Source organism: Aquarana catesbeiana, linkage group LG01, assembly GCF_042186555.1.
Source record: "Aquarana catesbeiana isolate 2022-GZ linkage group LG01, ASM4218655v1, whole genome shotgun sequence".
NCBI lineage: Eukaryota > Metazoa > Chordata > Amphibia > Anura > Ranidae > Aquarana > Aquarana catesbeiana.
Window position 1 is genome coordinate 902,748,457 of NC_133324.1, and position 19,131 is coordinate 902,767,587.

Genomic DNA, 19,131 nt, shown 5'->3' on the forward strand with positions numbered 1-19,131 from the left:
AGTTGGGAGCATGAAATTATCCAAAATGTTCTGGTATGCTGATGCCTGAAGAGTTCCCTTCACTGGAACTAAGGGGCCAAGCCCAACCCCTGAAAAACAACCCCACACCATTGTTAGAAAAATACAACAGCAAAGTTGCTTATATAAACTGACAATATGTACTGTATGCATTATACCTTTCTATCCAGCAGGTGGCACTGCAATATGATAGTGTGTTATTCTATGGTAAAGTAATAACAGTTTGTTCTGTCTATGTTAAGTGCATGTACTTGTACTGTCCTGTTTCCTGTAAGACATGATAAAGACATCCTCCATGAAAGTAAAGCTATCCTCTGCATACAACAAGCTTCCAGCCCATGATTTCAATACTCTGATAATAACCATAATCCCCCTCCACCAAATGATTTGGACCAGTGCACAAAGCAAGATCCATAAAGACATGAATGAGTGAATTTGGGGTGGAGGAACTTGACTAGTGTAAGAGAACTGCTCTGGTGCACACACGTGCACATGATCACAGGAATGGAGTCTGAAAGGGAGGTCTCCCCACCAGAGGATCAGTTTTTGCACTAACATCTGTCGTGTAGAGTTTACAGAAGAATCTTAGTCGCATGGAGGAGCGACTTTCGGACAAGATGAATGTTGCTTCAGTCTGTACTTCTCCTTCAGTTACAGATTCTTCTACTCAAACAGAGTTTGGCTTGTTCCACGAGGCTACTCCCCCTCCGGAACCTAGGGTGCCTATTCCTAAACGATTCTCCGGAGATCGTAATATGTTTTGAACTTTCCAAAATTCCTGTGAACTTTATTTTTCTCTACTACCCCGAACCTTTGCATCAGAGGACATCAAAGTGGGAAACTTTCATGGTCTATTTTAGCAGATCGACCACCTGACGACTCTCTAGTTCTCGGTTGGTCGCATAGTCCCTGAGACAGTCCTTACAGACCAATCTATCAGGGAATGGTACAGCGCCACATGCCCAGCACTTCTTGTTTGACCTTCAAGATGGGGGTGAAGGAGAGCAATGACGTCTTCGAGACCCAGATCTTCTGGAAGACTTATGACGTGAAGAACGTGACTCTCGCTCATGACTGTCGTCATTGTCATAGCGTCTTAAAGACTTTCTGGACCGCTTTGCAGAAACAGGGCTGCAACAAACAGGGTTTGTTTGTAAGTCACGCACTCTTTTTTTTTTTTTTTATATACTCACATAAAGATGGTCCCATACCTTTTAGATACAAGAGGATCAGCAGGAGGATCTGCTTCAGGGAAACGAAGTAAGAAAGAAAGGATAGAACCCAAAGGGAAAAACTAACAAAATCAATGTCCGAAGTGTTTTCGAGCTGCAGGGCACAGACTGGCTATGTGGAGCAGCCCTGAGCCCAAAAGGAGCCAAAGTTTTACAGGAAGAGGGGGTGGGAAAACCTAATAAACAAACCCACCCCTCCTGGCAACAATTACCAATCTGGGGAGTTCCTTTCGCCAAAGAAAGATGGAGGTCGAAGCCTCACCGCCCTATGTGCCTGCACGTGCGCAAGCGCACCAGCAGCAGCAGAAGGCTTCATTGATAATTGTGTCACACTCTGTGTTCCGGGCTGCGCCTGTGCACATAGCCCTGGGACACGTCACCCCACGCCAGGAAGGATGCCACAACCCCCCTCTTCCCACTGCTTGTACAGCGAGTGGGGAGCGAGAACGACAAACCAGAGGTCACGGTAAGATCTCCTGATCGCCCCGAGACCAAAACCGGAGTGGATAGCACCATTCCCCGCGATTTGGACCCCAGGAAAAGGACCACCCGGGGCCACGCATGCGCGGACCAGGAGTTAAGGTCTTAAAGGGGACAAGAATTACTGTTGTATATATATTCCCCTATTCTCTCTCTCTCTCTCTCTCTCTCTCTCTCTCTCTCTCTCTCTCTCTCTCTCTCTCTCTCTCTCTCTCTCTCTCTCTCTCTCTTTTTTTTTTTTTAAAAGCTCAATTATCAAACTTACTACTCTTTCTTTATTTATGAAATAAGGGAGAAAGTCTAACCTGACCAATGAAACAAAAAGGCTGATCTTCCTGCTGCATTCGCCAACATTCGTTTGTTCTTAAAGTACCAGCAGACTGCAATTTTAATATGATGTTTATACAAATTATTCTTGCTGTTTCTCACCAATCTCCCTGTTTATATTTATATTTTTATTTGATTTGATTTTTTTTATATATTTTTTCTCCCTCCCCTTCCCCTTTCTTACAAACCAATTCTTTTTTCATGTTCCCAAATCATCGTTTGGTTTTGACTTCCTTACCATTTTGAGATTTGATTAACACACATCAAAAAAAACTTTTTATTTAATTTACCATCCGGAAATGATGGGAGGTAGTTAATCCCTTTTCTTTTTTATCCCCCCTTGGTTGTGACTGGATACCTGGGTGGTTTTTGGGGGGTGGCTTGCACCTTTGGCTGGATGCTTCCTGCCCGGCACACAAAGGGGGTCTTTAAACTCTCTGAGCATGGGCCCCTCCCTAAGTACAGACCCCCTCTATCAGTGCAGACCCCCCCCTATAAGATAAGCCGAGGAAGCCATGGAGGGGTGAGTGCGGGTTAGACCGTCACCATAGAGGGGTGAGTGCAGGGGGGTACAGACCCCCCTCCATCAGTGCAGACCCTTCTCCCCTCAGTGCAGACCCCCTCCATCAGTATAGACCCCCCTCAGTACAGACCCCCCCTTCCCTCAGTGCAGACCCCTCTTCTTCAGTATAGACCCCCCTCAGTGCAGACCCCCCCTTTCAGTGCAGACCCCCCTCAGTACAGACCCCCCTCCCCTCATTGCAGGCCCCTCTCCATCAGTATAGACCCCCCTCAGTGCAGACCCCCCTCCATCAGTGTAGACCCCCTCCCCTCATTGCAGGCCCCCCTCCATCAGTATAGACCCCCCTCTCCTCAGTGCAGACCCTGCTCCATCAGTATAGACCCCCTCAGTGCAGACCCCCCTCCATCAGTGCAGACCCCCCTCCCCTCAGTGTAGACTCCCCTCCATCAGTATAGACTCACCTCTGCACTTGTGCTAGTACAGGGGGGTTGGGGGGGGCACAATGGGAGGGGAGAGGGCTTGTGCTCTTGTGGGGGGCTGGATTTCAAATCCAACCCCCATGTCTAGCATAGGACCTTCCTCTCCCCTACCATAGCGCCCCCCCCCCAGCACATGTCCTCTTAACCTCCCCAATTACACCTCCATCTTTTTTAACTGTCTACTGTCCCCCTGGGCCCTTTTCTGTTCTCTGACAATGTACATACCTCAGATCAGCGTGGGACATGCACAGTAGTGTGGAGGTGGCTTTGATCCGCTCCGCTGTGTGTCTGGGAGACAGCCCGAGCCAGCAAGACAAGAGACACAGATCCGTGTAGGGGTGCGGTGTTAGCGGTGCCCCTGCCCACAGGTGTCACCCCTCTGCCGGGTGTCAACCGGGTGTGACCCGCACCCCCCTCCACCACCTAGCGATGCCACTGACCACAGCAGTACAATGTCACCATAATGATACTGCCCTTCCTCTGGAGACAGTATGTTAAAAAAATGTATATGATTGGGCACAGCATCACATGGTACAGGGCCAATCACAGCAATCACAGTAGTAACATGGGCTAAATTCATGAAATAAGATGAAGTTTCACTTTGCAAAGAATACCCAATTTACGCGAAAAGAAAAACTGCATGATTGGATGATGGAAGTCAGTAGAGCTTTATCTCATTTACTAAGCTCTGGAGCAACTGCACTTGCAAAGTGCACAGTCTGTTTGCCTACCACATTGTTACACAAGCCAATAAAATAAAAACAGATAGCACTTTTAAGCGTAATCGCTATTACTTTTGTAAAAATATTCTTTATTTACCCTCGTTTTTATGTTTTATTTCGGTGGTCATGTGACTGCACAGCCTCCCTGGGAGCCTCTGTCAATCAAACAGGAGGGTTGGGCAGTGGCCTTGACAGGTAAAATTACTATGGAGATTCTCCAAGAATGATAGAATAGGCATGCAAACTGACCACACCAGCATTGATCTGCTTCTGTGCTTGGTGTGGTCAGGATGAAACAGATACAAAGGGCAGGGCTGGTAGGATCACCAGGTACAGTATATAAGAGCAAACAACTCAAAAAAAAAAAAAGGCATGGTAAAAAAAAAAACGAAAAATAAACACATATACTGTATGTGTTTTTGGTGAAACATACGCTTGTATGGACCCTAAATACCTTGGGCGCCATTTAACTGGACTGCGGACATCTTGTGGTGAAATAGAAGTACTGTGGGGGGGCAACTCCAGATCAAAGGTGAGTATTGCAGCCTCAATTGTCTGATTTTAATTTTTTAAAAAAGACTTTAATCACAGTGATCACATGATTGGTAACCACCCACTAATCACACTGTTGAATCCAGTAGGTCAGCATGGCAGCCAGACAACGAGCATTGTAGAAGGGGGAGAATGGCAGCCTCTATGTTTTAGGTTTTCTTAGCCGCTCATTGAAAAATCCATTTCATTTCTTTGTTCAGTTCCTTTGAGGCTAAGCAAAAAACTGGTTGTCTGTATAACATATATATAACAACTTTATTCATTCAAACTCTCAGGAATGTCACAAATACTTCATTATATTCATTTTTTAAATTGTGTTCATTTTTAGTTAAAAAAATTAACAAAGCAAATTATATAATTCCATATATATCAAACTAAAATGATTTTACTTTGTAAATGTACAATTTTCAGAGACAGGTGGAACAAAGTGACAGTTTCGCAAGGCTTCAGCTAGAAACAGGTGTGACCCAGTGTCCTACTTCTATAAAAGAAAAAAAACAAAACAATAAAAAAGTATAAAACTTGCACAACTTACAGCCACCAAATAAGGAGAAATGCCTCCTAAAGCTGGGCATAGACTGCTCAAATTTTACCCATTCAGCCTACAAGAGATGGAAAAATCAGTTCATTCCCCTATTAACACTGAACATGGATGGGGGCTTCTTGCCTGTATTATGTGGCCGCTACTGCTGACGATGCCAAACAGTGAGTTTTAAAGTATACAAATATACAAGTAATGCATATAGTATAAGACTTGGTGATAACATTACTATGTCTAAACTAAGGTATGTAGTGAAAATGGAATGGTTTAAAAAAAATTATTTGTTTGTTGATCTGGGAGAAACGGAGGAACCATAGAAGGCAAAATATAAGCGCACTACAGTCCATTTAGCATGGCCTCCTATGGGACACGTTCACATGTATGCTTTTTTCAGCCACTGTGTTTTTGCAAAGGGTCATAGATTTCCATAGACTTCAATGGAAAAGCAGAATTCTGCAGAAAAGCATTGCATTTTGCATTTTTTAATCTGCCCAACAACAAATTGGCCAAAAACTAAAACGCAAAACGCAAATTGCTGCAAAATCACGTGTCCAAAAACACAAAATGCACTGTAGAATGCACCAATCACAAACTGCATAGATGTGAACCGAGCCTAAGGCAGACGTTTGCATTCCCAATGCAGGGCAAAGCAACAGTTTTGGACACTTTAGTACAGGGTTTCTCAACCAGGGTTCCGTGGAACCCTAGGGTTCCTCCAATGGGTGCTAGGGGTTCCTTCAGCAATGACCAATTTTTGCCTTCAAGATAAGTCCCCACTGACACCAATGATCTTTTTAGCTATCTGTAGGGGGGGGGGGATCTTCCCCAAGACCACAGATGTAAGGGACACTCTTCCACTGACCATCACACCAATGTATCATGAGTTGTAGATATAGCCATTTTTAACTGGGGTCCCCTGAGACCGAAAGGTTATTTCAAGGGTTCCTCCGTGTTGAAAAGGTTGAGAAAGTCTGCTTTAGCAGATCACTAGCAATGGATACCACTAGCACTGATGCCTATATATCTCAACACCAGACACTGGGAAGCAAGGACATTTATTTACACAGAACACCAGATTTAACAAAAGAGCACCCTGGACACACTCTTGCAGAAAGTGGCTCCTCACCCTTTAAAATCAGCCACATTTTGTGTGCTAGCATTCCTTCCATTCATGCCACTGACCTCCGAGGATAAGTGACGTAGCTGCTTGATTTTGCATTTGTCCACCCAAAGTCTAGCCATTTGAGATTCTGATGCCTCCCTTTTCCCCAAAGGCATTATGTGATCAGCTCCTTTTCTAAACCCCGATTTTGCTTCAAGCGGCATGACAATTTGGATAATTTAATTTGGGACTATATTAGACAAGGACAGGATAAATGCTAAACCAATCTTGCAGAAATGATTAGGTTGAAAGCAATGATGGTGACACCAGTTTCTAGCAACTTGGTTCACTGCAAGCTCAAAAATACTAATGAAGCCTACAGAATGACCTCCACAGTTGCGTAAAATTGTCAGGCACACTTTATAAAAGGCAACAAAAGACACAAATAGCCTGTACACAATGCACAAGATAAGATTTTAGTCCATGTACTAATCATGAAAAAGCTAAGTAGGTCAGCGTTGAGGAGGTCCACCGCAATTACTTCTTGTATTTGTTCATGAGGTTCATTTGACCATTATTTTCATCCAAGGGCCTAGAAAACAGATAATATTTCATCATGTCATATTTTTTTTTTAATTCATCTAGCATTGATATATTGAACATTGCCCTGCGGAGAACTTTAACCATCTTACATCACAGTGGTGACTTTTGGGACATGGACGCTTATTATTTAGTTATTACATGAAATTTTTACACTCCTCCATGCAGTCAGCAGCTATCATAGAGTTACATTACCCAGCACTAGAGATGGGTGAAGTGGATGGGCTAGCTCGCATAATGTGCTGGTTGGTAACTTGACAGCTGACCACACCAGCTCATCCTCCCAGGAGGTCATTGCTAACTGAATTCAGATTTCTCATTTTGCAAAGGATCTTCAGAGGGAAGGAAGTAATTTTTAAATTTAATCAATGTGGCTTGCATTTTTGCATTGAAGTCAATGGGGACATGAATTTGCATTGCAGTCGATAGGGGCGTTTTTTGCATTGAAGTCAATGGGATGTGATTTTTGCATTGAAGTCAATGGGACGCAATTTTGCATTGAAGTCAATGGGACGCAATTTTGCATTGAAGTCAATAGGACACAATTTTTCATTGAAGTCAATGGGACTTGATTTTGCATTAAAGTCAAAGGGACGCAGCATGCCATTATTGGCACCTTTTTTTTCTGTTAGCAAAACACCGATAACCCTATTTTCATCTGATAAATTTCAGTGGCCCACATATCGGTGCATCCCTAGAATGAAGCAATGAAGAGCATTGTAATAAAAGGTGGGTAAGTGGATTAAGCATCAGGAAATCTACTGATTATAACGTATCACATCTGACATGGTAGGTGATATTCCATAAAAGTTTCATAACCATGGTACCACAAGGCCTCACAACATCTTCACTGAAATGTTGCAGCAGAACATGGAACTTGTTGTGAAATGCTATACCTGGTGGGCAAGTGTAGAAACTGGAATTTCATGCCGACAGAAATAACATCAGTTTATTCATGTAAACAAATGCACAAACTACATGCATGTCCAGTCAAAACTATTTTTGTAAACTTTTGAATAGAGTTGTGAACGCTTAGAATCCCGTTCAGGTTTTTTTTGCTCTGTTAGAGATATTTCCACTCACTTCCTGTTCTGGTGCAATAGTTTAGCCCAGCGGTCTCCAAACTGTGGCTTGTAGGATGGATGTGGCCCTTTGCATGCCTTTAATAGGCCCCTGGGACACCTTTCCTATCACTGATATGAGGCTCTGCTACTCCCTCTGAAATGAGGCACTATTTCTTCCTCTGACACCAACCATTGGGCATTATTCCTCCAACCTATACCAATGATGGGGCACTATTTCTCTTCCTACTGACCACCAAGTCTACTCTCACTGACCCTGGGGCATTTTCTACTCTCGTTGGCCACAGTCTAGCCCTCCTAAAGTCTGAGGGACAGCAATCTGGCCCTTTGTTTATAAAGTTTGGAGACCCCCTGGTTAAGCCATATCTCCCAACTTTCTGAGATGGGAACGAGGGACACCTATTAGCAAAAGCATGTATGTATAGGACACACCCCCTGCCAAAGGAGAATTATATATATAAAAAAAAAAAATGAGTTAAACCCACAAGTGTTTTTTTTTTAACCACTATTATTGCTTTACACTGGCTTTTGAAATTTACAAATGCAGCAATTTAGAAATTGGTTGAAAGGTTTAGCACTGGGAAACACTTTTTGAAAGATAAAAAGTGCATTTTATATACAACTATATAGATTAGACCAAAATGAGGGACAAATGAGGAGGAAAGAGGGACATTGTTCCAAATCAGGGACAGTCCCTTGAAATCAGGGACATGTTATGGTTTAGCCAGACAGAAAGTGAGGGATAATCTCTTACAGAGTCCCAGATGGAATCCAGCTGTGATTCTAACCTTTTCTCCACTTTTTTTCAAATCCAGGAAATACATTTTGGCTGGGTACACACTTTAAGCATTTGATAAGGCATTAATATGGGCTTAGATAGGAAAAGTTGTTTTTTTTAAACTTTTTTTATAATTAGCTGCAACTGTCTGCTACAGCTAACTATCCTGCATAAAAATACTAACATTGTAGTTATTACTGGTCACTGTCTGCTTATTTTAGTGGTCAATGAAGTGGTAAACCCTGACGGTTCGGATGTCATGCTTAGGCCTCTTGCACATGGATGTCTTAACAGCTACTGTTTTTGACTTCTGGTTTTTTTCTACATCCAGTAGACTCCCCAGCATGGTATCCCATGTGTCCATGCACACATAGGTTTTCTTTTATCAGCGTTTTTTGGCAGGGGCATTTTCTGGCTGAAACCCCCCCCCCCCCAGAACTAGTGGATTTGAAGAAGAGTTTTTCAGCTGTAAAAATGCTCTAATACTGAAAAATGCGGCTATTCAGCATTTATGAGCATTTTTGAGCCATAAGCTTTTGTGGGGGTATAGTTTTGCTTAAAAAACGTAAACGCTAAAAAAAGATTTTTTAATGCGGCATTGTACAGCTAAAGCTATTGCCAGTTTGCATGAGGCCTTAATCAACGGCTCTGCAAACCACTGCACAAAATTTGACTGATTGTTAGTCTAATGCTTTGGTGTGAAGCCAGGCTTACAAAGCCAGGTAGGTGGAGATGACATTGTAGGATGTACGCCCTCTTGGGTTGATTTACTAAAGGCAAATAGACAGTGCATTTTGCCAAGTGAAGTTGCACTCTGCTCCAGAGCTTAGTAAATGAGGTAAAGCTTCACTTTGCAAAAAGTACCCAATCACGTGCTCATTTACTAAGCTCTGGAGCAACTGCTTTTGCAGAGCGCAACAACCCTTTTCAAAATGCACATCTGTTTGCCTCAGGCTCCACTCACATCATGGCGTTCCGGATCGCTGTCGGAATTGGCACGATTTTGGATCGCTGCAAAACGCGGGACGCCATGCGATCCCCGTTACTTTAAATGCCACTCAAATCATGGCACAATTTTGCCGCTATTTGTCAGGCGGCAATCGCGTCAAAATCACTCAAACAGAGTCACAGGATGTCTGTTGCCCAAAAGAAGTTCCGAAACTTCTTTTGGGCGACAGGCGTCCAGCGAGTATGTTTGCGCGATTTGGGTGCCATTGAAAGTGACGGGGATCGCATGCGATCCGGAACGCCTTGGTGTGAATGAAGCCTCAAGTAAATCATCCTCTGTGGGCTTACAGTTGTGCTCATAAGTTTACATACCCTGGCAGAATTCATGATTTCTTGGCTATTTTTCAGAGAATATGAATGATAACACAAACACTTTTCTTTCACTCATGGTAAGTGTTTGGCTGAAGCCATTTATTATCAATCAACTGTGTTTACTCTTTTTAAATCATAATCACAACAGAAGCTACTCAAATGACCCTGATCAAAAGTTTACACACCCCAGTACTTAATACCGTGTATTGCCCCCTTTACCATCAATGACAGCTTGAAGTCTTTTTGTTGTTTTTTTTTTTTGGATGAGGCTCTTTATCATCTCAGATGGTAAAGCTGCCCAATCCTCTTGGCAAAAAGCCTCCAGTTCCTGTAAATTCTTGGGCTGTCTTGCATGAACTGCACGTTTGAGATCTCCCCATAGTGGCTCAATGATATTGATGTCCAGAACCTTCACTTTATTCTGCTGTAGCCAATGAGAGGTCGACTTGGCCTTGTGTTTTGGATCATTGTCATTTTGTAGATACCTCCCAACTTTCTGAGATGGGAACGAGGGACACCTATTAGCAAAGGTATGTAGGCATAGGGGAAAAACCCCATGCCATACCCCCCCTTAAAGGAGAATTGCACAAAATAAAATGATTGGCTAAACCCACAAGTGCTTTTTTTACCACTACTATTCCCTTATATTAGATTTTGGAATTTACAAAACATCAGCGATCCACCTCCGTGTTTCACAGTAGGAATGGTGTACCTTTTCATCATAGGCCTTGTTCACTCCTCTCCAAATGAAGCGTTTATGGTTGTGGCCAAAAAGCTAAATTTTGGTCTAATCACTTCAAATGACTTTGTGCCAGAAGGTTTGAGGCTTGTCTCTGTGCTGTTTGGCGTATTGTAAGCGGGATACTTTGTGGCATTTGCGTAGTAATGGCTTTCTTCTGGCAAATCAGTCATGCAGCCCATCTTTCTTCAAGTGCCTCCTTATTGTGCATCTTGAAACAGCCACACCACATGTTTTCAGAGAGTCCTGTATTTCACCTGAAGTTATTTGTGGGTTTTCCTTTGCATCCCGAACAATTTTCCTGGCAGTTGTGGCTGAAATTTTAGTTCGTCTACCTGACCGTGGTTTGGTTTCAACAGAATCCCTCATTTTCCACATCTTGATTAGAGTTTGAACACTGCTGATTGGCATTCTCAATTCCTTGGATATCTTTTTACATCTCTTTCGTGTTTTATACAGTTCAACTACCTTTTCCCGCAGAGCCTTTGACAATTATTTTGCTTTCCCCGTAACTCAGAATCCAGAAACGTCAGTGCAGCACTGGATGAAGAATGCAAGGGTCTGTCAGGAGTCCAGAAACTCATTGACCTTTTATACAGACACACTAATTACAAGCAACCAGATCACAGGGTGAGGATGGTTACCTTTAATAGCCATTCAAACCCTTTTGTGACAACTGTGCATGTTATTAGCCCAAATCACCAGGGTATGTAAACTTTTGATCAAGGTCATTTGGGTAGTTTCTGTTGTCATTATGATTTAAAAAGAGTAAACACGGTTGATTGATAATAAATGGCTTCAGCCAAACACTAACCATGAGTGAAAGAAAAGTTTTTGTTTTATCTTTCATATTCTCTGAAAAATGGCCAAGAAATCATAAATTCTGCCAGGGTATATAAACTTATGAGCACAACTGTATGTGAAGTCACGCTGTATGTGCATCAAATTCTGAAGCAATCCTGAAATGACAAATTTTTCTAACGTAATACAATGCCAATAGCCAATGTCAATGGTTCAAGCACAATCCTATCTCTCTTTTATATTTTGTCGTAGGCACATATAAATTACTGCGCATCCCTTTCTCTGAGAGGCCATATTACATTTCTAGCATGGTTCAGCATTTAGAGCCAGTGAAATAAAGAAAGGAAACTTATATTGCTTTAACGCGTTGTTTGGCCATTTCCAAAAATAAGCTACATCCTGCCTCCACGTTGTGGTTAGGCTATTTTTCTGCCTTTGCGGCCCTTGACAATATTGTCACTCCTGACAGGTTTTGTTTCTGTCGATCATGCTGACAATCAAATGAAAAATGAAAAATTCTATTTAGTAATGCCCTCATGTGCGATAATTCTGTGGTGTAGTGTAACAAACAGGAAGTGGTCAAACTTCAGCACTTTTCACAAATAAATTATGGGTTTCATTATTATTCTATTAAAGACACCTACAGGGCTGCCATAAATGAGGTCTGTAACAACATAGTGCCTAGAGCGCTGTGTGATCTGGTAGAACCGCAAGGTGTTTTTTCAAGCGTATGCTAGGTCGAAATAAAAAATAAATTGCAATACACTTTTGTAGTAGGGATGAGCCGAACACCCCCCGGTTCGGTTCGCAGCGAACAGGCAAAAAATTGGTTCGAACACGCGAACACCGTTAAAGTCTATGGGACACGAACATGAATAATCAAAAGTGCTCATTTTAAAGGCTTATATGCAAGTTATTGTCATAAAAAGTGTTTGGGGACCTGGGTCCTGCCCCAGGGGACATGGATCAATGCAAAAAGAAGTTTTAAAAACGGCCGTTTTTTCGGGAGCAGTGATTTTAATAATGCTTAAAGTGAAACAATAAAAGTGTAATATTCCTTTAAATTTTGTACCTGGGGGTGTCTATAGTATGCCTGTGAAGGGGCGCATGTTTCTCCTGTTTAGAACAGTCTGACAGCAAAATTACATTTCAAAGGAAAAAAATGTAAAACTACTCGCTGCTATTAATGAATTGTCGGTCCAACAATACATATAAAAGTTCATTAATAAAAACGGCATGGGATTTCCCCACAGGGGAACCCCGAACCAAAATAAAAAAAAAATGCGTGGGGGTCCCCCTAAATTCCATACCAGGTTTCAGGTCTGGTATGGATATTAAGGGGAACCCCGCACCAAAATTAAAAAAAAAAAAATTAACGGGTGACCCGCCCCCCTCTGACAACATGGGGAAAGTCACAGGAAAGTCCCCGTGCATCAGAGGAGGGCGGGGTCACCGGGTGGCCCCGCCCTCCGTTACATAAGAAATGTCAGAAGAACCGAAACGTCACGTGCGTCACGTGCGGACAGAGCGGAGAAGATGCCTGGAGGAAGATGCGGGACAAGAAGAGCGGAGGAAGAAGAAGATGGAGAACAAGAAGATGAAGAAGAAGATGGAAGAAGAAGAAGAACACCGAAGGAAGACCAGAAGAAAGAAGATGAAAGAAGAGGAAATTAATAAAGGACTTGTCAAAAACCGTTTCTTATGTTTTTTAACCTTTTTGACACTTTTTTTGTGAAATGGTAGGGGGCGGGGGCGGCGGGATCTGGGGACCCGCTTGTTAAAGGGGGGCTTCCAGATTCCGATAAGCCCCCCGCCCGCAGACCCCTACAACCACCGGCCAAGGGTTGTGGGGATGAGGCCCTTCTTCCCATCAACTTGGGGACAAAATGCTTTGGGGGACTACCTCAAAGCACCCTCCCAATGTTGAGGGCATGTGGCCTGGTACGGTTCAGGAGGGGGGGCGCTCTCTCATCCCCCCCCCTTTTCCTACGGCCTGCCAGGTTGCGTGCTCGGATAAGGGTCTGGTATGGATTTTTGGGGGGACCCCACGCTATTTTTTTTTAATTTTGGCGTGGGGTTCCCCTTAAAATCCATACCAGACCTGTAGGGTCTGGTATGGATTTTGAGGGGGACCCCCATGCAATTTTTTTTTTTTAATTTTGGAGCGGGGTTCCTCTTACTATCCATACCAGACCTGAAGGGCCTGGTATGGAATTTAGGGGGACCCTCATGCATTTTTTTTTAATTTTGGTTCGGGGTTCGCCTGTGGGGAAATTCCATGCCGTTTTTATCAATGAACTTTTATGTGTATTGTCGGACCGACAATTCATTAATAGCCACGAGTAGTTTTACATGAATTTTTTTTTCCTTTGAAATGTCATTTTGCTGTCAGACTGTTCTAAACACGAGAAACATGCGCCCCTTTACAGGCATACTATAGACACCCCCCAGGTACGAAATTTAAAGGAATATTACACTTTTATTGTTTCACTTTAAGCAGTATTAAAATCACTGCTCCCGAAAAAACTGCAGTTTTTAAAGCTTCTTTTTGCATTGATCTATGTCCCCTGGGGCAGGACCCAGGTCCCCAAACACTTTTTATGACAATACCATAGCATATAAGCCTTTAAAATTAGCACTTTTGATTTCTCCCATAGACTTTTAAAGGGTGTTACGCGGCTTTCGAATTTGGCGCGAACACCCCAAATTGTTCGCTGTTCGGCGAACTGGAGAACAGCCATCGTTCGAGTCGAACTCATGTTCGACCCGAACATAAATCCCATCCCTACTCTGTAGTACTTGCACATTTCTCCATGTTTTATTTCCTTAAAAGACTCTGCAAATACAATAATATACAATATACAATAATAATAATACCTGCTGATCTCCCAGAAATGCACTCAGCTCGTAATTCCTGTTGTGGGCTCAGACACTGCATTTTTGTGGACTGAGTGGTGTCAGCCCTGCATAATTTTCTTTTGCTAGACTACTCAAACACTTCCACTCTCTTCATCCACTAATGGCCACTAATTGACTTGTTGTCCTAGGAACTAGGATGGCTAAATAAAATCTTTGAATTAACACAGGCAGGAAACACAGGGGCAGAACAGCTCTGAATTTCTGATCATCAGTTTCTTTTTTCACTTCTAAACCAAATATGACAAAACTCTTACAATTGTTTATTAGTAGGGTCCAGGACATATACTTTAAGGGAAGGGCGTAGAAGTTATTTTTGGATGTAAATTTGGCAGTGAACTGGTTGTTGCTAAAATTAAAGTGGTAGTAAAAGCCAAAGTTTTTTTTACCTTCATGCATTCTATGCATGAAAGTAAAAAATGTTCTGGGTGAAGCTTCCCTCCACAGCCCCCCTAATACTTACCTGAGTCCCCTCTCAATCCAGCAATGTTCCAGGCTCGGCTGTCCCAGGACTCCCTCACCTCATTGGCTGAAACTCCCGCTGCTGTCAATCACAGCCAGTGAGCCAATGAGGAGAGAGCAGGGGGCGAGCCAAGTCTGTGTCTTATGGACACATATAGCAGGGCTCGGGAGTGTGCACGAACCAGTGCCCCCATAGCAAGCTGTTTGCTATTAGAGGAACTGGTCAATGGGGGTGGAGCAAGGAGGGCTGACGGGGGACCCAAGAAGAGGAGGATTGGGGCTGCTCTGTGCAGTGGTTTTGAGATGTTTTGTTTTTTGTTTTTTAAACTGAACCTTTACAGTGCCTTGAAAAAGTATTCATTCCCCTTGAAATTTTCCATATTTTGTCATCTTACAACCAAAAGCGTAAATGTATTTTATTGGGATTTTATGTGATAGACTAACACAAGGTGGCACGTAATTGTGAAGTGGGAAGAAAATGATGGTTTTCAATTTTTTTTTACAAATAAATATGTGAAAAGTATGGCATGCATTTGTATTCAGCCCCCTTTACTCTGATACCCCTAACTCAAATCTAGGGGAACAAATAGCCTTCAGAAGTCACCTAATTAGTAAATGGAGTCCATTTGTGTGTAATTCAATCTCAGTATAAATACAGCTGTTCTGTGAAACCTCAGAGGTTTGTTAGAGAACCTTAGTGAACAAACAGCATCATGGAGGCCAAGGAACACAACAGACAGGTCAGAGATAACGTTGTGGAGAAGTTTAAAGCAGAGATAGGTTATAAAAAAAATATCCCAAGCTTTAAACATCTCACGGAGCACTGTTCAATCCTTTATCGGAAAATGGAAAGAGTATGGTACAACTGCAAACCTACCAAGACATGGCCGTCCACCTAAACTGATAGGCTGGGCAAGGAGAGCATTAATCAGAGAAGCAGCCAAGAGGCCCATGGTAACTCTGGAGGAGCTGCAGAGATCCACAGCTCAGGTGGGAGAATCTGTCCACAGGACAACTATTAGTTGTGCGCCACTGTTGAAAGAAAGCCATAAGAAGTCCCATTTGCAGTTTGCGAGAAGCCATGTGGGTGACACAGCAAATATATGGAAGAAGGTGCTCTGGTCAGATGAGACCAAAATTTAACTTTTTGGCCTAAAAGCAAAATGCTGTGTGGCAGAAAACTAACACTGCACATCACCCTGAACACACCATCCCCACCGTGAAACATTGTGGTGGCAGCATCATGTTGTGGGGATGCTTTTCTTCAGCACGGACAGGGAAGCCGGTCAGAGTTAATGGGAAGATGGATGAAGCCAAATACAGGGCAATCTTATGCCGCGTACACGCGACCGGACTTTACGGCATACTTTGCCCGGTGGACTTTTCAACGGACTTTACGACGGACTTTCCAAATGAACGGACTTGCCTACACACGATCAACCAAAGTCCGACGGATTCATACGTGATGACGTAGGACCGGACTAAAACAAGGAAGTTCATAGCCAGTAGCCAATAGCTGCCCTAGCGTGGGTTTTTGTTAGTCGGACTAGCATACAGACGAGCAGACTTTTCGACCGGACTCGACTCCGTCGGATAGATTTGAAACATGTTTCAAATCTAAGTCCGTCAAACTTTTGAGAAAACAAAGTCCGCTGGAGCCCACACACGATCGAATTGTCCGACGAAATCCGGTACGCCGGACCAAGTATGCCGTAAAGTCCGATCGTGTGTACGCGGCATTAGAAGAAAACCTGTTAGAGTCTGCAAAAGACTCAAGTCTGGGGCAGAGGTTCACCTTTCAGCAGGACAACAACCCTAAACATACAGCCAGAGCTACAATGGAATGGCTTAGATCAAAGCATATTCATGTGTTAGAATAGCCCAGTCAAAGTCCAGACCTAAATCCAATTGAGAATTTGTGGCAAGACTTGAAAATTGCTGTTCACAGATGCTTTTCACCCAATCTGAAAGAGCTTGAGCTATTTTGCAAAGAAGAATGGGCAAAAAGTATTAACCCAGGGGGGGCAGTTTACATATTCATGCCACACATTTCACATATTTATTTGTAAAACATTTGGAAAACAATTTATCATTTTCCTTCCACTTCACAATTATGTGCCACTTTGTGTTGGTCTATCACATATAATCCCAATAAAATACATTTACGTTTTTGGTTGTAACATGACAAAATGTGGAAATATATAGAGTCAGCAGGATGTGTCCCTTGTGCTGATTCTTCTTCTTGTATTTGAAATCCTCCTCCGTCCTGTCACCCCCACCCCCACCACTGTAATCTTCTGGTGCAGTGGGGGTTAATATATCTAAGGGGCTGTCACAGGCTCCCATCAAGAGAACCAGACTATGCCCTCCCTTTCCACCCAGCTGCTCCATTCATAGAAGCCATACTACAGCATCTATGAATGAAACAGGACCCATGAATGGAGGGGGCGGAGCTTTCAATCATCCATCCATTCTCCAGTTATAGATTCTGTTTTATGAAAATTGAAACCTTTTACTTAAAAAATGCCAGTAGCACGTTGTTAATGGGGGAAAGGACCAACAAAGGAAGGCAAAATATATGCAGACTTAACTTAAACTTTAAATACATACTGACCTGTGTTTACAGCGGCATCTCCTTCTTCTTGTACCTAAAACAGAAAAGAAAACATTACATCTCCTTAAAAGGATTCACATTACTAACATATAGCATAAAAAAGTATATACAGTAGGAGGGGCAGATTTTACATTTATCAGGCTGTAGATTTTTAAAAATCTCCTGTAAATAGAAAAATGTAGTAACAGTTAGTGGTTAGTGGACTTTTAGTGGACTTTAGTTAGTGGGCCTTACATTGTACTTGGCCCTTTTGGTGAAGACATTTGGAATGTATTTTGGAGAAGGGTTACATGATGTGCTTTATTAGTAGGGACATATTTTTTGCTGTTACTCCAGTCATTTTGCCCCATCTCTAGTTTTCCTCAACTTGATGTCCCTAAATACAATAAAATGTCAGCTGTGCAGAATTACTATTTTTTTGCTGCCTCTGCATCTCACAAGCAGTCATCAGCTTTCACAAGAAACTTAAGGTACAATTGTGGAGCCTACCAATCTCCATTAGAATATACCAACAGCCCTGAAGAAGAGGGAGGCAATTTCCGCTAAACATGTCACAAAGTTCTGGTGGGGAATATACATTTGCTAAAGGAACACTTCAGTCAAAATTTAAAAATTTAAAATTTAACCTGAATATGCATACAAAGAACATAGCCAGCATGCTGAGTACAGGAAATAAAGGGCACATGCTTTTATCAAAATGTTTTACACAAATAGTGTGAGAATTCCATCTAAGCTGACATTTTCTTGGAAGGTCCTCTTTAATGCAACCCTTTCCAGCAGCACATGCTCCCATTTCTTGCACTTTGCCACGTGGGCGTAGATAAAGGGAGGGCTATGGGGGTTCAAGCCTGCTTCCCAAGCAGGATTGCCTTCCATCAGTAAAAATAAATGTAAGTTTTATAACAGTCCATGAAAATATCAAGGGTTTTGAGATTCTGTTTGGCTGGAACAATCATCGACAGTTTTCCATGCTGTGATGTATAGTGTAGTTTAGAGCAGAGGCAGCCTGCTCATTCCTCCATTGGTTGCTGTTGGCTGCCATCCATGCAGAAGAACTGAGACTGATTTCTAGAGGTGAGGAGTGCTGACTGACCAGAGGGCTCCTGTGTCTAAATGGAAATAACCCATTTACAGTATACAGTAGCTCCTTGGTGCCCCATTGTGTCAACCCTGCCATCACTAGTGCCAGCATGCCAGTGCAGTGCTGGGACAAGGTCATTCAGTACCCAGGGCAAAGATGTCAAACTGCACCCCCCCCCCCATTCATGATGTGCATGCTTTGGGTGATTCTACGCCCAGCAGTATCTCACTTGTCAAAATCACTGTGTAGCTCCGTTTTAACACTGGGCACATGCTTGTGTTGATGGCTCTCTCCTCCACTCCCGGCTCTCTCCTCCACTCCTGGCTCTCCCTCCACTCCTGGCTCTCTCCTCCACTCCTGGTTCTCCCTCCACTCCTGGCTCTCTCCTCCACCCCTGCTCTCCGTCCACTACAGACTCTCCCTCCACTCCAAGCTCTCCATCCACTCCAGGCTCTCCCTCCACTCTTGGCTCTCTCCTCCACTCCTGGCTCTCCCTGAACTCCTGGCTCTCTCCTCCACTTCTGGGTCTGTCCTGGACACATCTCCACTTGGTGGTGTGGGCTGAGCTCTCTCTCTCTCCCCCTCCTGCTTCCTGCTAGTGCAGCTTCTGCATGTCTATAAACACTGCCGCCTGCTTGTTAATACAGTAGTGCTGCACTGTCGGGGGGGGGGGGGGGCGGAGACAGCCCACACCACATCTTGCCTCTCTCCTCCTCTCCTTGCTGCTCCCAATGCTGGGCTGACAGGAGTAGTGATGCTGTT

The 19,131-nt window shown here is 43.3% G+C and overlaps 1 protein-coding gene across 1 annotated transcript in view; it reads right to left on the reverse strand.

The window, feature by feature from the left end:
- Window positions 1-4,569: 4,569 nt before the first annotated feature.
- The window catches only part of CD8A (CD8 subunit alpha), a 45,136-nt gene continuing 30,574 nt past the window's right edge, over window positions 4,570-19,131 (reverse strand). Inside the window, exons 5-6 of the mRNA XM_073610981.1 lie at window positions 17,289-17,322; window positions 4,570-6,568 (exon numbers count right to left, since the gene is read on the reverse strand). Coding sequence (XP_073467082.1) covers window positions 6,514-6,568; window positions 17,289-17,322 — 89 coding nt within the window. The 3' untranslated portion in view covers window positions 4,570-6,513. The remainder of the gene's footprint in view (window positions 6,569-17,288; window positions 17,323-19,131) is intronic.